The 26,384-nt window shown below is 40.1% G+C and overlaps 3 protein-coding genes across 3 annotated transcripts in view; 1 reads left to right on the forward strand and 2 right to left on the reverse strand.

Moving 5' to 3' along the window:
* LOC129410510 (zinc finger protein 271-like) overlaps positions 1-26,384 on the reverse strand; it is a 688,773-nt gene that overhangs the window by 209,606 nt on the left and 452,783 nt on the right. The window lies entirely within an intron of this gene.
* crip1 (cysteine-rich protein 1) overlaps positions 1-26,384 on the reverse strand; it is a 116,379-nt gene that overhangs the window by 67,977 nt on the left and 22,018 nt on the right. The gene's annotated exons all lie outside the window — the stretch shown is intronic.
* lgals3a (lectin, galactoside binding soluble 3a) lies at positions 1,579-22,757 on the forward strand. The gene is made up of 8 exons (XM_055158925.1): positions 1,579-1,734; positions 2,119-2,136; positions 6,997-7,276; positions 8,236-8,421; positions 9,589-9,758; positions 17,015-17,103; positions 20,068-20,224; positions 21,824-22,757. Exons 2-8 carry the CDS (start codon positions 2,122-2,124, stop codon positions 21,977-21,979), a joined length of 1,053 nt encoding a protein of 350 aa, XP_055014900.1. The 5' UTR covers positions 1,579-1,734; positions 2,119-2,121; the 3' UTR covers positions 21,980-22,757.

Consider the following 26,384-nt stretch of genomic DNA (forward strand, 5'->3'; position numbering starts at 1 on the left):
TTTTGCATAAAATTTTGTTTTTTGTTTTAATTTATATCTTGTCTTTTTATTAATTGTCTCAACTCACTTTGTTTTTGCTCAACTTCAACATGAGGAGGAAGTGGAGAAGGAAGTGAAAGTTTCTGCAACAAACAGATAATTTGAAACTATAAATAATTAATGAAGGGTGGTTCTTATCTTACTTTGAAGAAACCGACAAAGAGCAAAAACAAAAAATCTAAACATATGAAATAATTTTTTTTTTTTTTAAGGAAAGGAAGCATTAGCCAGTTTAGTTGTTTATTTTTTAAATGTATTTATTCTCCTCAAATATGTTTAAAATATTAACAATTCAAAACAACACATTTAACCAGAAATGAAAGATGTGCACTTACAACAAACAACTAACCTCCAGAAAATGTGTCGTACTTTTGTACCAGTGTTATTAAATGTTATTATGCCTTATTTATAATCAATATTTACCATAGCATATCTATACTTTTATCACTTTATTAAACTCTCCTGTGTGACCCTCTCAAGTATTTTTATTTCTATGAACTATTTATGTATAGATTGTAGACTGTAGACTTCCCTTGCCATTATCCTTTTCTATTCCTAAATGCACTTTTTTTGTATTGTATTGTATTGTTTCTATATAATATGTTGTGTTTATGTTTCCTCATCCCAACATGTAACTGCTGACGACACACAGCCATGTTTGTTATATCAAGTTTATGCACCCAGTTGTGTGTAATTTTAAAAATATATAAATATATAAAAAAAAAAGATTGTAGACTGTAGAGTTGCCATAACGACCGAAGTATCGAGTAATAACCTTGTATAACTCTGAAAAATGTAAACAAATTTTACTTTACTGTTCAATAATAAACCAAACATTTAAGATTATAAAAATAACTTATATTTTACGGTTATTTTGCTCAAGTATAACATTTTTTTCAACACAGTAAATAAAATATTTCACTGGGGTTTTTATCAGCAAAACGTATTATTATGATGAACTGGAAGGAATGCAAACATAAGTGCTTCGAGATAGACAATTGGTACAAAGATTTTTTTGATTTAATTTCTATGGAGCAGGCGGCTCAATCGTTGGACACAAAAAACAAACGGACTGTTGACCTATGGACTGTGATAAAACCCTACTTGGACAAAGCACAGTAAAATAAGAACAACATACTCTTGGACAATGTCAAAATATATGTGTATGTAAATGTTTGTGCTACTGCATTGAGAAACACTTTAAATTTTTTGGGGGGGTATTATTATCATTATTATTATTATTATTATAATTACTATTATTATTATTATTATTTACTTATTTATTTATTTTATTTATTTCTTCTTCTTCTTATTATTATTATTTTTTTATTATTATTATTTTTTTTTGTAAGCGTGTTTAGTTAAGTCTGTCTTATTGTGGATGTGCTGGGTATCCAATCCCTTAAATTTGACAAATTATAAAAAAATAAAAATAAATAAAAAAAACACAATAAAATATTTAATTCTATTTTTAACGTTTTTCCCGAACTCGTAGAAGCCCCGCCCCCCGCCGGATGACGTCACACTTCCGCACTCCTCAGTTGTAGTTTTATTGAGCTTGTCGCCGCTCGCTCCGGAGCTAGCGTCTGTAGTCCTCTACATGCTCCTCGGTAGATGAAATTAGCGGCGAACAGACTTCCTTTCGGGTAAATCGGCAGCTGTCGCCACTTCTCTCGGCTCTCGTCCCAAGGCCAGGTAACGGAAAAACGAGTCACGGTTTGTTTTTATTTACGTTTTGAGAGGCTGAAACAGGCTCGCGACCAGGCGGAGCTAGGCGGCTACTGTTAGCTCCTTGTGGCATGCGGCGGAGTGTTTGCACAGTTAACTCATATTTGTATAAGAAAAGTATTATCTACACACCGTGACGTTTTTATTGTGCATCTGTCACGTAATTTCGCCCTGATTTCGTGGTGACTGGAGTTTTTTTTTTTTTTTTTTTTTTTTTTTTTTGCCCACTGTCGGAGAATGGAAATAATTAGTCCGAACTCTTGCTCACAGTTCCCAGTTGTATTTTGACAGCGTGCGTCAAGACGACACCGTAAACTTTGCTTTTAATTGTCTCTTTTGCTTTCGTTGCAGATCATGTCGGACTTTTCGGTAAGTAGCTGAACGTTTTCTTGTTTTTATATGTTCTTTTGCAGTGTTGGGAAGGTTGTTTTTAAAAATGTATTCCCCTAAAGATTACAGATTACAGATTAACCAGTTTTACAGTTTACCGTTTTCCAGTCCATGTTTTAGTCCAGGTTTTAGTTTTTAGTCCAGTTTTAGACCTGGTTTAGTCCTGGTTTAGTTTTCCTGTTTTAGTCCTGTTTTAGTCCTAGTTTTAGTCCTGGTTTAGACCTGTTTTAGTAGTTTTAGTCCTTTAGACCTGGTTTAGACCTGGTTTTAGTTTTGGTTTAGACCTGGTTTTAGTTTTGGTTTAGACCTGGTTTAGGTATAGTTTAGACCTGGATTAGTCCAGGTTTAGTCCTGGTTTAGACCTGGTTTTAGATCTAGTTTAGACCTGGTTTAGTCCTAGTTTAGACCTGGATTAGTTTAGACCTGGTTTTAGACCTGTTTTAGACCTTTAGTCCTGGTTTAGTCCTAGTCCTGGTTTTAGTCCTGGTTTTAGACCTTGTTTTAGACCTGGTTTTAGATCCTAGTTTAGAACCTGGTTTAGTCCTGGTTTAGACCTGGTTTTAGACCTGGTTTAGACCTGGTTTTAGCCTGGTTTAGACCTGGTTTTAGACCTGGTTTAGACCTGGTTTAGACCTGGTTTAGACCTGGTTTTAGATCTAGTTTAGACCTGGTTTAGTCCTGGTTTAGCCCAAAATGTGAAAACAGGAAAATAGCGCCTTGTAATCCATTTATTTCAACAAAGTAACTGTAATTCAATTACTACTCACTGAAGCAGGAAATGACCCTGGTGTCTCTGTTTTGGATCTTTTTTTCCCCCCTAGGACTAAACCAGGATTAAACTAGGACTAAACTAGGACTATATCTGGTGTATTTCAGGTCTAAACCAGGTCTATTTCAGGTCTATTTCAGGTCTATTTCAGGTCTATTTCAGGTCTATTTCAGGACTATTTCAGGACTATTTCAGGACTATTTCAGGACTATTTCAGGACTATTTCAGGACTATTTCAGGACTATACTAGGACTATACCAGGTCTAAACCAGGACTATTTCAGATCTATTTCAGGACTATTTCAGATTTTTTTCAGGACTATACTAGGACTATACTAGGACTATACCAGGTCTAAACCAGGTCTATTTCAGGACTAAACCAGGACTATTTCAGATCAATTTCAGATCAATTTCAGATCAATTTCAGATCAATTTCAGATCAATTTCAGGTCTATTTCGGGACTAAACCGGGACTAAACCGGGACTAAACCAGGACTATATCTGGTGTATTTCAGGACTAAACCAGGTCTAAACCAGGTCTAAACCAGGTCTAAACCAGGTCTAAACCAGGTCTAAACCAGGTCTAAACCAGGTCTAAACCAGGTCTAAACCAGGTCTAAACCAGGACTATATCTGGTGTATTTCAGGACTAAACCAGGACTAAACCAGGTCTAAACCAGGTCTAAACCAGGTCTAAACCAGGTCTAAACCAGGTCTAAACCAGGACTATATCTGGTGTATTTCAGGACTAAACCAGGACTAAACCAGGACTAAACCAGGACTAAACCAGGACTAAACCAGGACTAAACCAGGACTAAACCAGGACTAAACCAGGACTAAATCTGGTGTATTTCAGGACTAAACCAGGACTATATCTGGTGTATTTAAACCAGGACTAAACCAGGACTAAACCAGGACTAAACCAGGACTATATCTGGTGTATTTCAGGACTAAACCAGGACTAAACCAGGACTAAACCAGGACTAAACCAGGTCTAAACCAGGTCTAAACCAGGTCTAAACCAGGTCTAAACCAGGTCTAAACCAGGTCTAAACCAGAAGATCATAAATTGCGTTTGTTTTGTCAAAATCCAGCAGTGTATTTTGTGTCAGATTAGACACTGACCCACACACGTCCCTGTTTACCCGGGACAGTCCCAGTTTTGAGCCCGTGTCCCCGTCTCAGCAGATTTATCCAAAACCAGTGATTTGTCCCAGTTTCATACGAGAAATGTTTCTATTTTTGACCAGTTTGATCCCTGCCAACAGAAAAGAGGTGCACAGATTATCATTTGTTTTGATAAAATACAGAAAAGCTGCTTAAAAAAACGACCAAAACACACACAAAAAAAAGTGACTATTGTGACTCACATTAGTGCCGAGTGTGTAACAGTGTTCCTTAATCACGCACTCGTTTCACAATTTTATTATTACCAACCACAACAAACCAGAGATGTCCCAGTTTATTATTTTGTAAATTTAGTGTCATTTTCATCAATACTTGAGGCTTTTGTATCATATTAAAGCTCATATACTTTTCATTAAACGAGTCAACACAATATTTACGACACTAAAGGTACAGTGCAATGGTTCTCAAAACTTTATTTTACAACCAGAGAAAACATTTGGACTTCCGAGTCCCACCAGATCGTAACCAGAACTAAAAAAAGAAAGGACTATTCCAGGTCTAAACAAGGTCTAAAATAGAACGACACAAATGTTTGACAAGTTCTAAATAAGTGCGAATCCTAACCAACATTAAAGGGCCCAGTCCAGCAGAAGTAAACAACAAGACCAAAACTTCAAGTTAATTCATCTGATATAAAAGTGTATTGAACAGATACATATGTACTCGAGTTTATCAAACTGTTGACCTTTTTTCTGGACCATTTTTGGTTCTAAAGTTCCATCTGTTTTAAACAGACCATGAATGAAACATGGAACAAAAATTATTTCCCAAATTTCAAAGACCTGAAAATCCTGTAAATAAATGTTTGTATTTCATCATATCTTGTGTTATTCCATCTTTGAACTGTTGATGAAGGGACAGGATTAAAAAAAAAAAAAAAAGTATTTAAAATGATAAAAATTTGCTTGGAAGGACTGACATATTTTATAGAAATAGTTTCTTTCATTTTGAAGTAATATTAAAGTTTTCAGAAGAAAAAAGCCACAAATGATGTAAAATCCTGCACCTTCTACTTGTTTGTACAATTTTCCCTCCGTTACTTTTCCCTCCGTTACCATGAACTTTCTTAATAAAAAATCTCATGAGTCAAAAAGTCAGAGGTTTTTCAACCTAATCTTGTACCATATGGTAGAAAACTATATGAAGCAAATATTCAAACCAGTTTGTTAAGGATATGGAAGTGAGAACCAAGAGTTATCACTGTTTGGATTTATTGACCAAAAAGTGCTGCATATTTCATTCCCTCCGTTACCGACATGAGTTTTTAAATTTTTTGTCTTGAACTTGAAAGAATCTCACAGGTTTAACTTGACCCTGTTGGAGTGTAACTCTTTCCTACATTCTGATACTTTACTTATTTCAATAGTTCCTCTAGTTTCTGAATAAGAGACATTTGAATGTCAAAAATCTGACCCTGTTTCCTCCGTTAACACTTGACTGGACCCTAAAGTAACAATTTTTTGAGCTTTAAGTCAGGTTCTAATGTTGTTCTCTCTTCAGAATCAGAGCTGGACTTGTGTTTTGTTTCATTCACATGTTTGAGTAACTCTTTATTATTATTCTGTTTACATCTCTAAAGCGTGACTGAAATAAAACACAACTCCAGGTTTGTTTGTGATGAGGAAACGACTTTAGAACTCAGATCAGGTCTTTGAAAACGACGTCATGAACTGTGAGACTTGGAGATCCGTTCCCGTCGACATGTTCCAGTGTTAATTTGAACGTAGTGTGAAATCGTAGCTCAGGTCACCGGACGAGACGCCTTCAGTGAGTCTGTTTACACCAGCTCCAGTGTTTCAGGTCTGATCGGGTTTGTGAGAGTCAAACTGAATATCTGTTGTTTACTCTCTCCACTCTCCTCTTTCTCTACTGTTCTTTTCGCTTTCCCCTTCTCTCTCTCTTCTCTCTCGTTCCCTCTCTCTCCATCTCTCCTGCTCCCCCCTCTTTGCTCTCTCCATCTCTCTCTTCTGTGTATCTTTTTCACTTCTTTCTCCTTTCTCAATCTATCTTTCTCTCTTCTCTCTCCTCTTTCCTTTTTTTCTCTTTCATCTTCTCCCTCCCTCCCTCCCTCTCTCTCCCTCTCTCCACTCTTTTCTCTCATTTCTCTTTCTGTTTCTCACCATCTCTCTCTTCTCTTTTCTTTCTTTCTGTCTCTCTCTCTTCTCTTTTCTCTCTTACTTTCTTCTCTCTCCTGTCTTTCTTTTTCTCTTCTTTCTCCCCTTTCTCTCTTTCCTCTCTGTTTCTCACTCTTTTACACTTCCTCTTTCTCTCCTCTCTCTTTTCTCACTCTCTTCTCTCTCCTGTCTTTTTCTTTTTCTCTTCTTTCTCCTCTTTCTCTGTCTCTCTCCCCTCTCTCCTTTCTTACTCTCTTCTCTCTTTCCTGTTTCTCACTCTTCTACACTCTACACCTCTCTCCCTCCTTCTCTTTCACCCTGTCTCTCCTCTTCCTTTCTCTCTCTCTCCTCTCCCTCCCCCCTCTCTCTTTCTCTCTTTATCTTTTCTCTCTCCTCTCCTCTCTCCTGTCTTTTACTTTTTCTCTTCTTTCTCCTCTTTCACTCTCTCTCCCCTCTATCCTTTCTTACTCTTTTCTCTCCCTCTCTTCTCTCTCTTTCTTTTTCTCTTCTCTCTCCTCTGACCTCTCTTTCTCTCTTCTCTCTCCCTCTCTCTTCTCTCTTTCTCTCCCCCTCCCTCTTTCTCTCTTCTCTCTCCCTCTCTCTTCTCTCTTCTCTCTCTCTCATCTCCCTCTTTCTCTCTCCTCTCTTCCCTCTCTCTTCTCTCTCTCTCTCTCTCTCATCTCTCTCTCTCTTCTCTCTCTCTCTCTCTCTCTCTCTCTTCTCTCTCTCTCTCTCCCTCCCTCTTTCTCTCTCTTCTCTCTTCTTGTAGCTGGCAGACGCTCTGGGAGACGACGCTCCAAAAGAGGCCAAAAAGATCGGACACACAAACCCCACAAACCCGTCTGCTCCTCCGCCCGCCAACCCGGGCTGGCCCGGCTCCGCCCCCGGCGCCCCCTCCCAGCCCCCGGGCCCCGGGCAGTACCCGTCCGGTTCTCCTTACTCCGGTCCCGGGGCTCCGTCGGGCCCGTTCCCCGGCGCCCCCTCTGCCCCCGGGGGCTTCCCTCCCCCTGGACCCGGCGCCCCAGGACAGTTCCCCCCCGGAGCTCCAGGTACGGATCTAAACACCACCATTTAAAGCCACAGTATGGAACTTTTTGCAGAAGAAGTGGTTTAACAAAGACTTTTGGTGTCACAGCCATGATTTAAAAGCCTTTTTTATTTAACCATATTGAATCAATTTTAAATATATCATATCGAATTGAAAGTGCACTGTATCGAGGTATGTATCATATCGGCAACTTCTTAACGATACCCAGCCCTACTGCAGACTGATGCTCAGTACAATGAATAACTGAAATATGTGCAGGTTTAACACGTTAGAATGAGCTTCAGTCTTTATTCATGCTGAGATCCTCAAAACCAAACACTAAATATTCATTATTAGTTTTATCGAGGTAGATTTTCAAAAAAGTTGCAGTGAAAAGTTCATTTTTAATTGATGCACGGTCATTTGGGCCAATTCATCTGGAAGCCTGAGGGTCAACAAAAATTTGTCTGAGGGCCACATTTGGCCCACGGGCCGTAGTTTGGACACCCCTGCACTAGACGTTTTACAAAAACCCTCGGAAGTGTGAGTTCGGGCTCCAGCCAATCAGAGAAGAGACAGACATTCTGTGTTGGCGACGATTCCCGAGATCGAGGATTTAAAGCCGGAACAAAGAGAATGTTTGGTGAATTTTTAATTTTTAATATTTATTTAAGGGGAAAGACGTTATTCTTCTTCCTACGGGATTTGGAAAAAGCTTAATAAACCAGTTCTCCTCGTTAGTGGAGCATTACAAACATCACGACCAAACAGCAGCGACTGTTACGTTAAATAAAAAAGTCCCCGCCTACTGTTGAGTGAATAAAATCTAAGGTCACGATTTACACCAAATGAAGTGACGTAAAACCAGCTGAGTCAGACCATCATGCAGGCGCCGTGTCCAGAAAGTTCCACACTGTGTCTTTAATAATTCTTCTTGATTACTGACACCATCATTTAACCCGATCATCTCCACGTCCACAGCTCCCGGTCAGTTCCCCTCCAGTCCCGGAGCTCCAGGGCAGTTTCCTCCACACTACCCGCCCGAGGGGGTCCCAGGACAGCTGCCCGGGGGCCCGGTGCCGTACCCCTCCGGACCCTTCCCCTCTGGACCCGGGGCGCCGGCCGGACCCTACCCCAACGTGCCTTTCCCTGGAGCTCAGCCCGGAGGTAACGGAAGCTCAGAGTCGATATGAACTCACGTCTTTTATACTTTTAGATTTCACATATTCACATTTATTTTAAGATTTAAAAGTGCTTAATAACAGTTGTTTCTTTGTGTCGTCTGCACTGACAACAGCAAAGGATCATGGTCTGTGTAGTTCCCTCAGTTTTTTAGCTGTTGCTGCAGCATGACGAGGCAAAACAACGTAATTCAAAGAGTTTTACAGAATAAGAGACTTTAAAATCGCAAAGAAAGTCATAAGAATCACCAGAACTGTTCATTTAAGCAAAGAAATGTAAGAGTGTGTCGTTCGTTTATGAGTTTTTCAAAATAAAACCAAAAATAAGAAAATGAAAAAACGACTAACAACAAAACCAAAATGAAAAAACAGATAATGATTCGTTTTTTCAGATTTCGATTTTGTGTTTAAATGAAAAATGGAAAAAATGAATAACGGACTGAGACCGGGACTGAGACCGGGACTGAGACCGGGACTGAGACCGGGACTGAGACCGGGACTGAGACCGGGACTGAGACCGGGACTGAGACCGGGACTGAGACCGGGACTGAGACCGGGAACAGGACCGGGAACAGGACCGGGAACAGGACCGGGAACAGGACCAGGACTGTGACCGGGAACAGGACCAGGACTGTGACCAGGAACAGTACCAGGACTGAGAACAGGAACAGGAACAGGACTGAGAACAGGAACAGGAACAGGAACAGGAACAGGACCAGGACCAGGACTGTGACCAGGAACAGGACAAGGACCAGGACTGTGACTAGGACCAGGACCAGGACTGAGACCAGGAACAGGAACAGGACCAGGACTGTGACCGAGACTGAGACCGGGACCAGATCGGACCAGACCTGGTTCAGTCTGTTATGTGTTTTTTTTCCGTTTATCATTTAAACACCAAATTGAAAACGGAAAAATTTAATCGTTATGTTTTTTTCATTTTGGTTTTGGAGACAAATAATGAAGAAAATCATTTATTCGTTTTCTTATTTTTGGTTTTATATTGAAGAAACAATGAAACACAGATTCAAAGAGACGTGTAATTCGATATATCGTGACAGACTTTTGACGATCACGATATTTCTGTTGTTGTTGTTTCATGCCAAATTATTATGATGATTCTGTGTTTGAGCTGTTCTCCGTCTGTGCTCAGGTCCCGGTGCGTTCCCCCCCGGCCCTGGAGGCTTCCCCCCGTACCCCTCCGGAGGCTTCCCCCCGCTGCCCCCCGGCTCGTGGGGGCCCCCTGCTGGTGGGGGCTTCCCTCCGGCTCCGGGTGCCTTTGGCCCCGGCCCCGGCCCCGTGGGTCCGTACGGAGGTCCTATGGTGAGTGCAGATAAACACGGGAACACGGGGCTTTGCTTTAACGCTCTCTTTGTCGCTCTGGTGTCTGTGGATGGCTTTTTTTTTTTTTTTTTTTTTGCTTTTTTTGCTTTTTCTAAGGGAAGAAGTCTGGGAAGTGGAACATTTTAATAACACCTAATTGTACTGTGCTTATGACAGGTTAAACCGCACAACTCACTGTTCCCGAGCAACAAAATCTAAATAAACTGATCTAAATAAACTCAAATGCAAATACTTAACACCATAAAACCATTATTCTACAAAATATATGTTTATTTTTTAATCGTCTCAAACAGAATAGTGACACTTGTGCCTAATATTGTGGATGGACTTTTGTGTTTTTAATGACAGACGGAAGAATCTGCTTTAAAACTCAAAGCCACATTTTGTATTTTCCACTTTTCACCGCAAACTGTCACTCAGCTGGTCTGAAACTATGATCAATATTTACCACAAGTTCAGTTCCTGTCATGTGCACTTAAGCCCTGGTCTGTTTTGGCGCTCTGCTCTGGGGTTTAAACTCTTTAACTTTCTTGGGCCTAAACAGGTTTAATTTGAAGAGACGGGTGCTTCCTCAGCCCTGCATGTCTCACACTGGAGCGGACGGACACAGATACTTTCTTTTTGTGACTTGAACTCAGGAATCATCACACTGAGATTCATTTTATTGACTTATTACAGCTCTTATTACAAGTACAGGAGCGAAACACATTTAACTTCATCACATTACACAAAATCAACTTCAGATCTTTTCATTGACCCTGTGAAGTTTTATTTGGAGCGATTCATGTTTGAGGGTCTGGCTCCACTGTGGTGTGTATTTCGTCCTTTACAAGTGTAAAAACTGCAACTTTTGGACATGTAACTTTTAGAATGAATTGGAAGTGACTGAGGGCGGCTCCACTGTTCGATCTCGACGCTCATATGGAGCAGCTCGTCCTGCGCGCGGTGATTTCAGAGAACAGGATCCATCTTGTTTTTTGAAGCTCTACGTGAGCGTGGGGGTGTATCCCCGTCAGAATATACAGAGAGCATGAATCTATTGTGCTGATGGTAAATGCACAAAATACATCGAGCTCCTGGGGCAGATCTGTGTCGTGTGAAAGAGCCCAGCTCCAGAAAGACGGTTAATTAGTGCTTTGAAATGTACTTTTGAAATGGTGTGTTTGCTGTGGTGAGCCTGTGTGGAAGGTAAATACAAGTGTGTTCTGTTAGTTTCTCTGTGGACCTGATACAAGCGACGAAACGCCTCAGTCGAGTTTGATCGACTTTACACTGACAGAGTCAGTGCTGCGCGTGTTCGTCCTGCTGCAGATGTCGGTGGAGTCGCTCTCACTTTGACACTCGTAAACGCTGACGTGTGCAGTGGACCCAGGCCCCCCTCGTTTTCAGCTCCACCGGGACACGCCCTCTGTGACTCTGTGACGTACACGCCCTCTGTGACTCTGTGACTCTGTGACTCTGTGACGTACACGCCCTCTGTGACTCTGTGACGTACACGCCCTCTGTGACTCTGTGACTCTGTGACGTACACGCCCTCTGACTCTGTGACTCTGTGACGTACACGCCCTCTGTGACTCTGTGACGTACACGCCCTCTGTGACTCTGTGACTCTGTGACGTCTGCACTTCTTTCTCCAGTTTGATGTTCGTAATGGGTGATATTCGTAGGATTCGGCAGCATCGCGTCGTCATTATGGTCCAAATTTTTAAAAATTCTCTGCTCTAGTGTGATTTGCAGTTAAGAAGGGCCCACAGTCTGGTTCAGTCCAGGTTCAGTCCAGGTTCAGTCCAGGTTCAGTCCAGGTTCAGTCCAGGTTCAGTCCAGGTTTAGTCCTGGTTTAGTCCTGGTTCAGTCCATGTGGCTCTTTGTTGTCATGACGTCTACAGCCTTGTCAGCTCCTTTGGACACCGCAGTTTTCTAACACCAAAGTGATAAAGATATAATGTTAATCAAAACATCCACAGGGGTCAGAACTATAGACACTCAAACAGTGTAGGGCTGTTTTTAAAACCAAGAGTCTCCCTGTGATTCCCAAGTTCAACTAAACTCTACTTTAACCTCTCTGACCTTCCACTTTTCCTCTGCAGGCTCTTGTGCTGCTGCTGCTGCTGCTGCTGGGGACTCACTCTCTGAAATAAACCAGTGTTTAGTTTGAACTCCACTGTTCCAAATGAATCCCTCTGTTTGTGTTGCAGCCCAGTTATCCTCCTCGTTACTGAAAGATCAACTGCTTTTTCACTCGGACAACTCCAGCACTTCACTTCACCTCTGCCTAAAATATAAAAATACACAGTTTACACGCTCACGGTGTTTTGGAATTAAAGTGCAATATGATAATTTCACACAGAATTTGTATGTTTCTGTGTAAATGTTGTTTTCATGTTTACTAATCAACGTTTTGTCATTGTGGGGAATTTAACAGAGTAACCAAATCTAATCACCTGCTTCCTGCTGTTCAACACTTGTGTTTTATGGACTCAGGCCCGGGGTTCACTGTCTGCAGGTGCGGTTCAGGACCAAGACCCGTGGTTTTAAAATGTTCGTCCAAGTCAAGTCACATTGGCCCGAGCTCAGTGTCTCTAGTCTCTGGATTCGTCTTTAGCCCGGTGAGGTTCTTCTGTGGCTCTGGGTCGATCGAGCTTCTGCAGTAGAGTCTTTTCTTTCGCACACGGAGCGCAGTCTCGTGATCACTTTGACCAATCAGAGCGAGAGGAGCAGAGTTGAACCGGCGTGAACGATTATAACATGTTTTTTTAAGACAACCGAAGGATTTTGAGCTGAGAAAACATTTATGACCTAAAAAAAAAAAGTAAAAATTGCCCCAAAATTAGACATTTTGTAAAGTTCTATTTGCCCTCTCAGATGAACACGAGACGTTTGTGATTACTTTGCGTCTATGAGAAAAATCCCTTCTCGGCCCAGGGGATTTTTTCTGCTGAAGAACCAGTGAGAGTCACTACATCAACTGGAGACAGCGACAAGCAGCAACACACTATCCAGTTATTTTAATAGATCCAGGTTCAGGACACACACTTAGTCTACGTTCAGTGACCCAAATCTGATTTTTTCCTCCTTTATGCTCCTGTATCTGATCTTTTAATCACAGTCTGAACCACACAGATCAGATTTTTTTCAAATGTGACCCAGGACACTTGGATATGTGCTCCTAAAACCGATACATATCTGATCTTTTGACATGTGACTTTAGTCTGAACGTCCAGGTCACATTCATCCACCTACACGTGTCACAAATGTTCACAAATGTTCTTCTCATCAGACAAAAATTGTGTGTGACTCCGTGTGAGTGAAGCAGTAAAGCACAGATCAATCCCTCCACTCTGTGACTCTGCACACTCATGTTCCTTTTGACGGACTTTGCCGCCGCTGCTCCACAAAACTCCACGGCCAAAAACCTCGTCCTTCTCCTTCTCGATCTCCTCCTTAAAACAAATCATCTGTTCATGTTCTGGCAGCTTTAAAATCTCCAGGTGCTCGATGCTGCGTCCATGTTCGCTGTGTGTGACGTCGCGTGTGAACTTTAAACGCCCCAAAAGTGTCTCACATGGGCACTGGAGAAACGACGACGTCACACACAGCGAGCGTGATCAGAGTTTACAGAAGTCTCCTCAACGCTGGGCTTGTCTCCCAAAATCCGGTCCAGTTCCAGTCACATGAAAACAGGAAATCAGACGCGCAGAATTGACAGATCCGGTTCAGAATAAAATCTCCTCGCACTCTCCTGGTGCTTCACAAATGTCCTTAACCATTGTAGATATCCACGGTTTCCAAAAGCGTGAGAAAGTGGTCGCAGTGTGAAATGCAGCTGTTGTTTCCCGAAAGGTTTCTTGTACGTGCTAATCTACGGCGTGACCTCCCGACCAGTAGGGCTGGGTATCGTTAAGAAGTTGCCGATACAATACACACCTCGATACAGTGCACTTTTTATTCGATATGATATATTTCAAATCGATTCGATACCGTTTACTAAAAAAATAAAGTCTAAATCATGGTTGTGACACTAAAAGTCTTTGTTAAATCACTTCCTCTTGTGCAAAGTTCATATGAAACAAAAACATTTTAATCGTCAAAACAGTGAAAATGTCAAATGTGTCGCATAAACAAGTTTCCTTCTTCTGAAAAAAGCAACAAAACTGTAGCTGTAACAAAATAATTTAGTAAAATAAACCAAAAAATCCTCTTGGTGATATATATCGATACAGCAGCCCACGATATCCAGACTGTATCATCACATTAAACAACACGATATGTTGATATTTTAATATTTTTGCACAGTCCTCCCGACCAGCGCGTGAATCCCGGTGAACTCGTCGTCTCGGGAGTTTCCACACTTTGCCTGCAGCCCAGAGACCGCAGGAAAACCACAAACCGGACCTGAACCGGACCTGAACCGCACCTGCAGTCCGTCTACACCCGGGGTTATATATGTGCACTGTGGAGCTTTTCTGGTGGGCAGGTCCGCTCCCTGACGCTCTACAAGAAAAGTGACAGACTGTATCTTTAGTTAAGATCATGTTGTATGTTTGTATTACTCTGCAGTTTTCATAGGTTTTTTTTTTTTTTTTTTCTCTTTAAATCTCGGTTTTGTGAGGCTCAGTCCTGATTTAGTCCTAGTTTAAACCTCGTCTGGACCTTTGGAATGTTCCACAGTGCGGCATTAAAACTTTCTATCTGCACGGAGACCAAACCAGACCAAGTTACGGGTCAGATCTGTGGAGAGGCGACCCCGCTCACCGTCAGAATGTCTGTTTTTCGAGGTGTTTTTGAGCTTTAAACCCACGTGTAATTGAATAAAAGTAAAGTAGAGCTGCTTAAAGTCACACTGTGGAACATTCCAGACAGAGCAATGACTCAGGTGACGGACCCTCAACCAGAAAAGTTACACAATGCACCTTTAAATAGTCAAGGTTAAAACTTTATAATCTTTAGTCCTTGACCTTGAGCCTGGTTTAGTCCAGTTCAAATCCTGGTTTAGTTCCAAATTGGACCTGTTTTTTGTCATTACTTTACAGCTGTGTCCATGATATAAGTTTCCTCATTTAAATTTTATGTAAATTATCTGGAAATTCTTCATAATATTGTATTGTTGTTTAAGATTTTAAGAAATTACTTTAAAACTGAATCTGTAGCAGGGATCTTGAGTCTGACTTTGATAATCCTGCTTTATGGAACAAAAATGAAGATTAAATAAGCCAGACTTGCCCAAGAAATCAGTATTTTTTAATTTCATTTTATTTCCTTGCTTCATTGAACATCCCTCCCATGCATATTGTAATTATTATTATTATTATTAACCATTTTCTGTTCACTGTTTCATGTTTGAAGCTTCTGTATCACACAAAACTGACTCCTGTGAGGTTTACGTCGTGTCCTAATGTTTCCTCTTCAAAAACAGAACTGGAATCGTGTTTTGTTTCGTTCGCATGTTTGACTTTCTCTTTATTATGAGTCTGTTTACATCTGCAAAGCTCAAAACGCTCTGTTCCACCTCGTGATGTCATGAAGCGGTCGTTTTTCAGGCGAACAGCTCCTTTTACCTCGTGGTTTTGGTTGCGGGTGCTACGGAAGCCGAGAGGGGTCACAACAAATGCAAACGCCGCAACAAATACAAACGCCACAACACACCAAAAAAAAGCCACAACAAACCAAAAAAAGCCACAACGGAAATGACCGTGGGACTCTATTTTCCGACGGACCGATCAAGCGGCAAGTGAAGAAGAAGAACTACAACGTGAAACGAATAACGATAAAACAATAAATTACTTTTACTTACGTTTCCAACTTCTCCGTTCCTTTACTTTTCACGTTGTAGTTCTTCTTCTTCACTTGCCGCTTGATCGGTTTAATGTGCTGTGGCTTTTTAATGTGTTGTGGCGTTTGTATTTGTCGCGGCGTTTGCATTAAAATTGAGTCCCGCAGTCACTTCTGTTGTGGCTTTTATTGGTTTGTTGTTCCTTTTTGTTGTGTTGTCACATTTGCGTTTGTTGTGACTCTCGGCTTCCGTAGGGTGCAGTGTTCGTTCACATTAATCCGATGGAAAACGTCTCCAGAGTCTGAATGATCTGGTGCCTCCAGCTCCACGAGTTCATGTTGGTCCAGATGTGATGGGGACCGTGTGGACTCCTGAAAACTCTGATACTCTGATGTAGGAGCTGGAGTCTCGTCCTGATTGGACACTGTGTCACTGTGACTCGCTCCTTCTGATTCTCTGGGTTCGTGACGTCGGTCGTGTGACGATGTTGTGGAAAACAGTTTAAACAAACCAGAGACAAACAGGAACTATTACTACTTACAACTTTCACGTTTGTCGTCTTCCTCGGCTCGAAATCGGCTGCTGCAATTTCAGACACAATGCTCCACTTCCTTGTTTTTATCGCTCACCTGACGTTGTGACCCCAGTCTGGTCATGTGACTCGCGTTTCAGTCGGTTTCGCGTCACTGTGTGGAGGGAACGGACACAGAAACGACGAGTCTGGACGCAAATCGTTTCCGATCCGTTGATTCGTTTCAGTGTAAACGTGACCTTAGTTCAGTAGAGATTGACAATTCCAGGATGACATCACAAACGTTTTCAATCTGAGGGAAGAACTCGGCCTAAATATGCAGGTTTTGCATGTTAAAGGAAGTGCTCCACTGTGTTTTTAAACTCCACACACCTTCACTAGAATCATTTTGACGATTTCAGACCTAGAATTGCCGATATCGACTTGACTAAAGGTGGAAGGAGCTGGAAAACAAATGCTTCATGATGTCAGAGCATTTGGAGCTTTTCAGGTGTAGACAGACTAATAATAAAGAGTTACTCAAACACTCAACTCCAGCTCTGTTTTTGAGGAGGGAAAAAACATTAGAACATACTCTGGGCCTTTACCTTTAAACGCGTAAGTTTCTATCGGCTGGACTTTGAGTCGTTTTTCCGCTGAGTTAAACAGGAGTGAGTCATTGGGTGTAACGGGGGAACCACCAGGGCGGGGTCAGAAACTACACCATAATGTTTAACTAAAATGTGTCTTTATGCTTATTTTGTGTTGCAATAAATTAATTTGAGCAATGACATAACAGAGCCGCTATCTTTGTTTGCTTTTCTGTGACTAACGTGTCCCCTGTGGATTTCAGCCGATGGTAAATGAGCCTGTTTTTGTTTTATAGAATCACATTTTGTAGACGGACAGATTTAATAAAACGGATTCATTAAGGTGTTTTGTTTTTAATTTCAGATGGTGCCGTTCGACCTGCCGCTCCACGCCGGAATTATGCCCAGACTTTTAATCACGATTGTGGGGGAACCTGTGCCTGGAGGAGAGAGGTGAGGAGGAAAGAAAAAGGGTCAAAAGTTTGTCAGAAAACTCACACCAGTGTCTTTATAAAGGTGCAAATGTCACAAACGGCAACTTAAAAAATTGAAAATCCTGCATAGCTCACTCAGACGGTCCATGTCCAACACGTTTTTTCACCCAAAAAGACTTCACCAAATCAATTTTTCTTAATTTATTTTGCTTTGTAGAGTACATGTAGAGTAACTGTATGTCTCAGTGCAGTGACCTCCTCCTCACACAGATTATTTCACTGACACATGGGAAACAGAGAAGCCCATGGGTCGTCTCGCAGTTAAAACTAAAATCAGACGTCTGTGAGTTGAACTTCGTCCGCTGATTTTGCAGAAATCCAGTGTTTTTCGATCCCTGTGTTGTTTTTTTTCTTTCCTTTTTTAAATGCAAAACGCCGTGTTTGTTCTGATCCAGGGTCAAACTCTTCACATCTTTGTACTAAATGAAAAATGTGTAGACTTACCTAAACCTAAACTAAAACCTGCACAATAGGCCGATCCTCCAGCCAGGTGCTCCCTAAAGAGTGTCTGCCCATTCTCCAAAGCTACGTTCAGACTACAGACTGAAGTGACCCAAATCTGATTTTTTTGGCCTCTATGTTCCTGTATCTGATCTTTTAATGTCAGTCTGAACCACACAGATCTGATTTTTTCAAATGTGACTCAGGACACTTGGATATGTGCTCCTGAAACTGATACATATCTGATCTTTTGACATGTGACTTCAGTCTGAACAGCCAAAGTGCATTCATCCACCTACACGTTATCAACAAGACACAAACGTCACTATTCTGCGCTGAAGTAGGAGAAAATAGTTAATGAACTCCATGTGACTGAAGTGAAGCACATCTCCACTCACCACTCTTGGCTCCGTCTCCACATCCACACTAGGGTTATAACTTTTTGAACTTTTTTTCCAAAATCAAAGTCCTGCATCATGTTTGGATGAACTTTTCGGTATAATTGAAGAAATCAAACTCCATTTTCAACACCCTTTTAAAAAAGTCCCGCCGGAACAAAAAAATATTAACACATTAACACACACATTACAGCCGATGATATGAAATGTGAAACTGCTAAGTTCTCACAAGGTCATTACAAGTCAATTTGACTGAAAATGGATCAATAATAAGTTGAACTGACATCATAATAAACTGGAGTTTCACTTTCTATTCTTGCTTTCACTTTATAAACCATTCGATTCATCGTTGATAAACAACACTGACAATCATCATTTTTGGACTTTTAGTGCCTATTTTATCTGATCTTTACCCTGATGATGTGTTTTGTTCCTGTGTTATTAAAGAGAAAATTGCCTTTGGTTATTTTATGATTGAACAGATATGAACCTTCTGACAGTTTTATTCTGGTTGTTGCTTTACCAAAACTTCATTTTGAGTCCGGGGGAACTTTTTTCAAAAATATGACCAACTGAAGGTCAATTCCTTTCATTACTGGCAAAAGTTCATCAAAATATGATACAGGATATAGGTGAGTTTGAGCTGATGTCATTGTTATTAAAAGCCCGCGTTGCTGCTGGGAAATATTCTGGTCGGAGGCAAGAAACACGGTAGCGTCAAACACAGTGTGTAACCTCGTGTATTTCTCCCCGATGGTAAATTCCTGCTGCATTATCAGATGCACAAATAGAAGCACAGAAGAAGGAAAATGTCTTTTTCATATTCTGAGTGAAAAGAACCACTAACGGTGAATTAAACGACTTTCAAACATCCGCAGAGCAAACGTAGAAGATCCTAACAAACCGTGGACTCAACAAGTTCAACAACACATCCAGACTCTTGGAGGTTTTCATCTTTTCTGCTGTGAATGGCCCAGGAGTTTCCACCAAGTCATTGTGGATGTCGCCCAAGTGAATATTTGTCCAGGTAGTTGGAGATTCAGACCAGAAATTTGGTTTGGTCCAGACTCTGTCGGGGTTGAAAAGTGTGATTTGTCGTCCGTCGATGTTTATGACCAATTTCTGGTCAAATGGTCTTGGGTCCTCTGCCGTTAGAGTGGATAAATAACCGGGATCAATACCCTTTACGTGTTTTCTCGCTCCGTCCGTCATGTTCAATTAGTGTTTCTTGCCGCCGACCAAAATAATTCCCAGCATGCAACGCACGCTTTTGTCAACAATGAAACTCACCTATAGAGGTTGTAAAAAAGTTATAACACTGATCCACATGTTCCTTTCAACGTTCTGTTCCACAAAACACCACGACCAAAAACCTGGTCCTTCTCCTTCTCAATCTCCTCCTTAAAACAAGTCAGTTGTTCATGTTGTGGCTCCGGTACGAGAGGAACTTTAAAATCTCCAGGTGCTCGATGCTGCGTCCATGTTTGTTCAACTTGTGTAAACACAGAGACGCTCGCTGCGGTTGACGTCGTCGTGTCTCCAGTGTCACATGTGGGACACTTTTGGACCGTTTAATGTTCACACTGGAGTCACATACAAGTCACATTTAACTGGAAATGTGAACGAGCTCGAAAAAACATCAGATTTCACACAAAAAAATCTTGAAATTGAGCGTTAAACCTGCAGACTGAACGTAGCCCTAAGTTCTAATTTGGCGAGATAATAACTGTGGTAATTATAGTTTTACACAAATCCAGAAGCAGTGTGTGAAGAAAAGTTGAAATAAATGTTGAAAATGACAAGAAGTGGAGAGTTCTGTTTGACCGAGTCCCACACTGAGGACGACAAACTCGAAGAATTCTGTCCGAACGTTGAGCAAAGTTTACATAAGAAATAAGTTTTTTCTGATCATTTAAACATGATGTTGACAAAATAAAGATGCGTTCATATAATTTTATCTGTCAAATAATAATGTCTGTTTATATTAGAGGAGTTTTGGGGCTAGTTTCCTGACGAGATCCAAATAATGTGGGTGAATCGTTCTTAAAGGGATAATGAAGCTCACACTGATGTTCGTTTGGCAGGTTCCAGGTCGACTTCTTGAAGGGCTCGGACGTGGTTTTCCACTTTAATCCTCGCTTCCCTGAAAACACCATCGTGAGGAACTCAAACCTGGGCGGGTTCTGGGGCCCCGAGGAGCGAGAGGCGCCTTTTCCCTTCGTGCAGGGCCAGAGGTTTGAGGTGAGACACGTAAAAAAAAAAACTGTACCTGATTTTACCGTCTGAAAATGTGACTTTTATGAACTTTTCTCTATGTTATAACATCGTTCCCTCATCGAAATGTTGTCCGTCCTCTCCCTCTGAACGCTCACACATATTCCATTTTGAATTTCCCAGATTTGTGACGTCATAGGTAAAAGTCCTGATGTCCTGTTCTGTTTTTAAGTCCATGACCCATCACCAAATCATGGGACATTATATCAGCGTGTCAGGGGCAAGTTTCATTTTATTTTAAGTTATAAAAAAAATACTTTATTTTATTAATTGAAGGTTTAAACTATTAGAAAAATGCCTTCTTTGTGCGTAATTGTCCCTACACTTTGGATAACATTTTGAAGACAAATGCAGACATATTCAGTTTTAACTCACTGTAACTTATTTCCTGAATTCTTTTATTTTTATTTTCAACTTTTTTCCCATTTGAAGGTTCTATATCACGCAGAACTGCCTCCTGTGAACTTTAAGTCATGTTTTAAAGTTTCCTCCTCAAAAACAGAGCTGCAGTTGTGTTTTGTTTCATTCACACATCAATGGTTCCCAACATTTTTTGCTCTACGGACTGATTTTATATCCAACAATATTTCTAAATCCTAGTTTAGTCCTAGTTTAGACCTGGTTTAGTCCTGGTTTTAGTTCTGGTTTAGAGACGCGGCCCGTGTGGTGTACAGGAGGGGGACGCTCCACGTGGCCTGGTTAAGTCCTGGCTAAATTCTGTTTTACTCCTGGTTTTAGACTTGTTTTAGCCCTGGCTTAGACCTGGTTTAGGTCTGTGCGGTGTACGGGCGGGGGGACAGTCCACGCAGCGTATAGGGGGGTCACTCTTTTACTGCCCGGTACCAAACGACCCTCGGTCCGGTACCCGTCCCCGGCCCGGCGGTTGGGGACTCCTGGTCTACATGGATCTGTGATCCAGCGTCATTCTGGATCAGCATTTGGTCAGAATCCTCACTAGGGCCAGTGTCTCTGCATTTTCCTTTCACTTCTACATAAATGTGTAAATTTGGATTTATTTTCTGTGCTCAAAATAATGAAGACAAAACAGAAACAGAAACAGACTGAAGCTGCTCCTGATCTGCTGCTGCGTCTCCTCCTGCACACGAACTGAAACCACCGTCCTCACTAGAAATGTTCAAACGTTAAGACATGTTTTGTATCATTTCTAATCTTTTTGTAATTATTTTATTGATTATTTTGTTCCAATATTGCTGCTTCAATTGAAATGTTGAAAAGAAAAAGAATTGTTCTACATTTAAAGTCCAAATAGACGACTTATGGATCCTTTTATTGCTGCTTAAAACTGTTTTTCATTGTTTCAAACTTGAGTAATCGTAACTGTTCAAAGAGATACAATAAAATATCCTCATTAATGTTCAATAATGCAAAAATCCACCTTTATTTTGTGATTTATTAATAATGTCTATTAACTTAGGTGACTTTTAAAATATGGGTCCCCAGAAAAAAAAACTTTGGGAAACACTTTCTTAGCTGACGTGAAACCTGAAAACCCCGTGACTTTAAATCCATTTTGACTCTTGGTTTTGTTCTTCTGTCGTCCCTCAGCTGAAGATCCTGGTGGAGGAGGACATGTTCAAAGTGGCCGTGGACGGGACTCACCTGCTGGAGTACGAGCACAGAGTGGGCGGCCTGGAGGAGGTGACGCTGCTGAGGATCATGGGAGACGTAGTTCTGTACAGCGCCGCCCCGAGCATGATCTGAACCACTGTTTCTCTCTCTCTGCTGCTCCGGTTTTTACACTCACTCACGGCGACAAACGGGGCTCCTCATGCACGAGAACGGACTGATTTTTGAAAGAAAATGACACAGAAAATCAGTTTTTAAAGCCATTAATCAATTATAGAATTTACAGAAACGCCCACATTTATTTAAAGTTCCTGTATTATGCAAAACGATATTTTAAAAAAAAGCTGGTGCTCAGAGAAGTGAAGCCGTTTCAAAACTCGGTGGAGCACTTCCTGTATCACCACTCGATGACATCACAAGGTGGAACAGAGCGTTTCCAGTTTGAGTAACGAAACTAAATGTCCAGGATTTGTGCGTTTTTAAACTTGTGTGAATGAAACGAAACACGACTCCGGCGCGTCCGTTTGCGACGAGGAAACGAAAAATAGTGCAATACGGCCCTTAAATATTCACGTTTAAAAAAATAATAATAATACATTTTTGTTCTAATAATTTTAATAGAAGAGAGGATTTTGTCACAGAATAATGCCTCAAATTCACAAGTTTTTGGTTTTTCTTTTCATTTAAATTGTGGATTTTATAGTTTTAGTCGACACATTTTTCTGTTATAATTCACGTTAATACAGATATTATTCTAGAAAACTTGGGATTTTTAAGTTGAAATAAGTTAAATGTTTATTCACTAACTCCTATTTTGTTCTTTAATAATACAGAAATAATAATAATTGAGGCTTTGCACCGTCACGTGTCCCCATGGCAACGGTACCTACGCCGCCATGACACCGGACACACTGTGTCACTGACTTCAGCAGCGTCGGAGAAACATGGGCAGGTTTTGTTGTGTATTTGGTTCTAGACGCTCTGAAAGGGATAAAACGAATCGTTTCTTCACTGTTCCTCTGGAAATGACTCATCAGGATCAAACAAGGGAATTATCGACAAAAGACGGGAATTATGTCTAGAAACATAAACCACGAAGAGATTTCCAATGGTCCCATCAAGACACACTCACGTCACTTTCATCAAGGTATTCACTACCTTTGGAAATCTCTTTGCGGTTTATGTTCTCTAACCATAATTACCGTTTTTTTCCTGATAATTTCCTTGTTTGATCCTGATGAGTCATTTCCAGAGGAACAGTGAAGAAACGAATCGTTTTATCCCTTTCAGAGCCTCTAGAACCAAATACACAACAAAACCTGCCCATGTTTCTCCGATGTTACTGAAGTCAATAACATAGTGTGTCCGGTGTCATGGCGGCGTAGGTACCGTTGCCATGGGGACACGTGACGGTGCCAAAACTCTATAGACTTGAGTTCACTATAAAGCACAGTTTTCAATAACAGTGAACAGTTTTAAAGTGCTTTTTTTTGGGCCTGTTTCCGTAATAATGAATGTACCTGTAGTCAAGATATAGAAAAGTAAATTTTTTCACTTTTTCTGCACATAATTTGAGACTTTTGCTGTCAAAAACTGGCATTTAAGGGGTTAAACTTTCAAAATATGATATAATATTTAGTGTATATCGTATAGAAAAGTTGGACAAAAATCCCTTCTCCATAAAAATGTTGTGGTTTTCTTTTCCGGTTTACATTTTTGTATCGAAGGAACACCGGTGGGATTATTTTAAAGGGCTGCACGAGGCTTAATTCAACATATAAATATAAAAATGTGACAAATATAAAGTTATATTTGGTTGCTATGGAGCCCTGAGTAACTTTGGTAAATATTCACTATTACAATATTCAACTATACTCGTATTTTCTGGTTTGACAATCACAATCTTGTCCAATCCTCTTTTCTACTGGCTGCTTTTCCTTTTTATAACCACTGACAACAGAATCTGCGTTTGTGTTATTACAGTTTTTTGAATAACTCAATATTTTTGGTTTAAAGTGTGCGATGTGATCCAAAAATATCTAATTTCTCTCACCGGGTTTTGATTTCCCGCTGTATTTTTTTACGCACGACTCATGTCGAAGCAGTTTCTGTCTACATGAGGTGAAGTTACGATTTACGGAGCCTGATTTGTGAAGTTGTATTCAAAAATGGGTCCGAGATGTCAACATTTCAACATTATTAAGCTTCAAATGTTTAAATCATGTTGGCTCAGAATATTATAAACATGTGTAAACTTGTCAAAAACATCTCATTAATAGTCAAAGAGTAATTTTATCTTGTGGAATTAATATTTCTTTGCAGTGAAATGCGACTGAGCCTTATTCTAGAAACATAAACCCGACGCATGTGTGAGGAAAACGCTGGAAAAAAACTCCTTTACTTTTGCCATGCTGGTTTAAAGCTGCACTCTGTCACTTTTCTGGTGAAGGTTCTGGGCGCCCGCTCGTCTCCAGGGGGACTCCCAAATCATAAAAGTTTGTTTTTTCCTCCGAGGGGCGGGGCTTAGCTCAGTTTTAAACTCAAAGTGTTTTCTTTTCACCTGAGCTGCTGCCGCCAGGACGAAGAAACAGACTTTTGATTTGACGGTGCGAATTTAGACCTGAAACTGAAACCAAAACACATCCAGCTTTTCTTTGAGTTTCTTTAATTAAGAATAAAGGTTCAGTATTTCAGGATTTAACAGATCACAGAAAAACTCCGTCTCTCTGAAGCTTCATATTTGCTCTGATTCCGTCTGCTGATTATGAAATGAACTGAAACAAAGACCCCGGACGCACGGCCAAGAATTCAGGGAGTCCCTTTGTCATCGTTTTGTCTGGAATGTTCCACAGTACGGCATTTAAATGATCAAAATTTTCATTCAATTACAAGTGTTTTATTATGAAAATATGTTGAAAATCGTGCGTTCTTTCTGTGAGCAGGATCGCCTCTCCACAGATCTGACCTGTAACCCCTGACCTCTGGAGATCTCCAGGTTTAATGCCGTTTTGTGGAACATTCCAGGCCATGCTGTAACATCTCCACGGAGACGAGCAGACGGCAGAACGACGTCTAGAAAAGTGCCACGTTGAAACTTTAAAAATGGATTTGTAATAATCAAACTGAACCAGTGTCGTTTGAGAATTGAACGAAATGTTTTAAACCTTTTCAGTGTTGAACCATAAACTGACTGAACACGTTTTTTTGGTTGTTTTTTTTAAGTTGTGAAGGACAAACAGCGCCCCCGTGTGGCCAAGATTTGAGATTTGTGCCTAAATAAAAAGGAAATGGAGAATGAGTTTAAAAGAGTTTACTGTGATTTTTCTTCTTTTGCATCATTCACTTTACACAAATCTTTTTAATTAACATAATATGGAGGAGCAAAAATGACATAAGTAGAAATAAATAAAAGAATAATAGTTGAAAAGTATTAAATGGTGAATAAAATACACACATTACGCATTAATGCACATTCTGGGTTAGATTAAAAGGATAAAATGCTTGTTTGTAAATTTTTGTATTCATTTTTTTTTTTTTTTTTATTCATACATTAATTTTTATTATTAGTTTATTTTTTATATATATATTATTTTACATTTTTATACATTTATTTTTACTCTTATTTATTCATACATTTATTTTTATTATTTATGTTTTTTTTTGTTTTTATTTATACATTTATTTTACTCATTTATTCATACTTTTATTTATTTATTTACAATTTATTAACATTTTATACATTTATTTTTACTCATTCATACATTTATTTATTTATTTTATTTAATTTTTTGCAATTTATTTTTATTTATACATTTATTTTTATTTATTCATTTGTAAATGTTTTATTTGCACCTTTATTTATACATTTTTTATTTTCTCTTTTATTTAAACAAAAGACAAAATGAAAACAGGATCTACATTCACCCACTAACCTCAGGCTTTCTGGTTCAGTCCTTTCTTTATGTTTGATGAAACAAAAATATAAAATTATAAAATTACAAAAAAATCAAGAGCTCCGAGTCACTCCACGTCATGATGCTGTGTCACCACTAGAGGGCGGCATTTCCGTAATATAGAACAGCAGAGGAAAGTAAAACTCTCAAATATTTATTTTTAAGTCTTTTGGTCGAGTGTTTTATTTATTTTATTTATTTTCACCCGCCTCACCCGCATATACACCACCCACCCGCCTTTTTCCCCTTTTCTCTGGTGTGTTTTAACATTGAGGCGGCTTAAGAAAAAGTGTGTTGAGAGACAAAGCTGAGTTTATTGCACGTGGCAAAAGTGTCTGATTTAAATTGATTTAAACATCGTGATGGTGACAGACAAAGAGAAAATGTTGGCCGAGTTTGTGTCTGGTTACGAGTTAAAAGTTATTGTTTCAATTAAAGGTGAACTTGTTCATTTAACTTGAGGAAAAATGTGGTTATTTCTATACAAAGTTGGTATCTGCAGGTACTAAAAATGTTTACAAAAGGTAATTTTATATTACAAAAGTGATACTAATGATATAACAGGCAACCATTGTACTCAAGGGACA

The sequence above is a fragment of the Boleophthalmus pectinirostris genome, unplaced genomic scaffold (assembly GCF_026225935.1).
Source record: "Boleophthalmus pectinirostris isolate CB_2022bp ecotype Guang Dong unplaced genomic scaffold, ASM2622593v1 HiC_scaffold_10, whole genome shotgun sequence".
Lineage (NCBI taxonomy): Eukaryota > Metazoa > Chordata > Actinopteri > Gobiiformes > Gobiidae > Boleophthalmus > Boleophthalmus pectinirostris.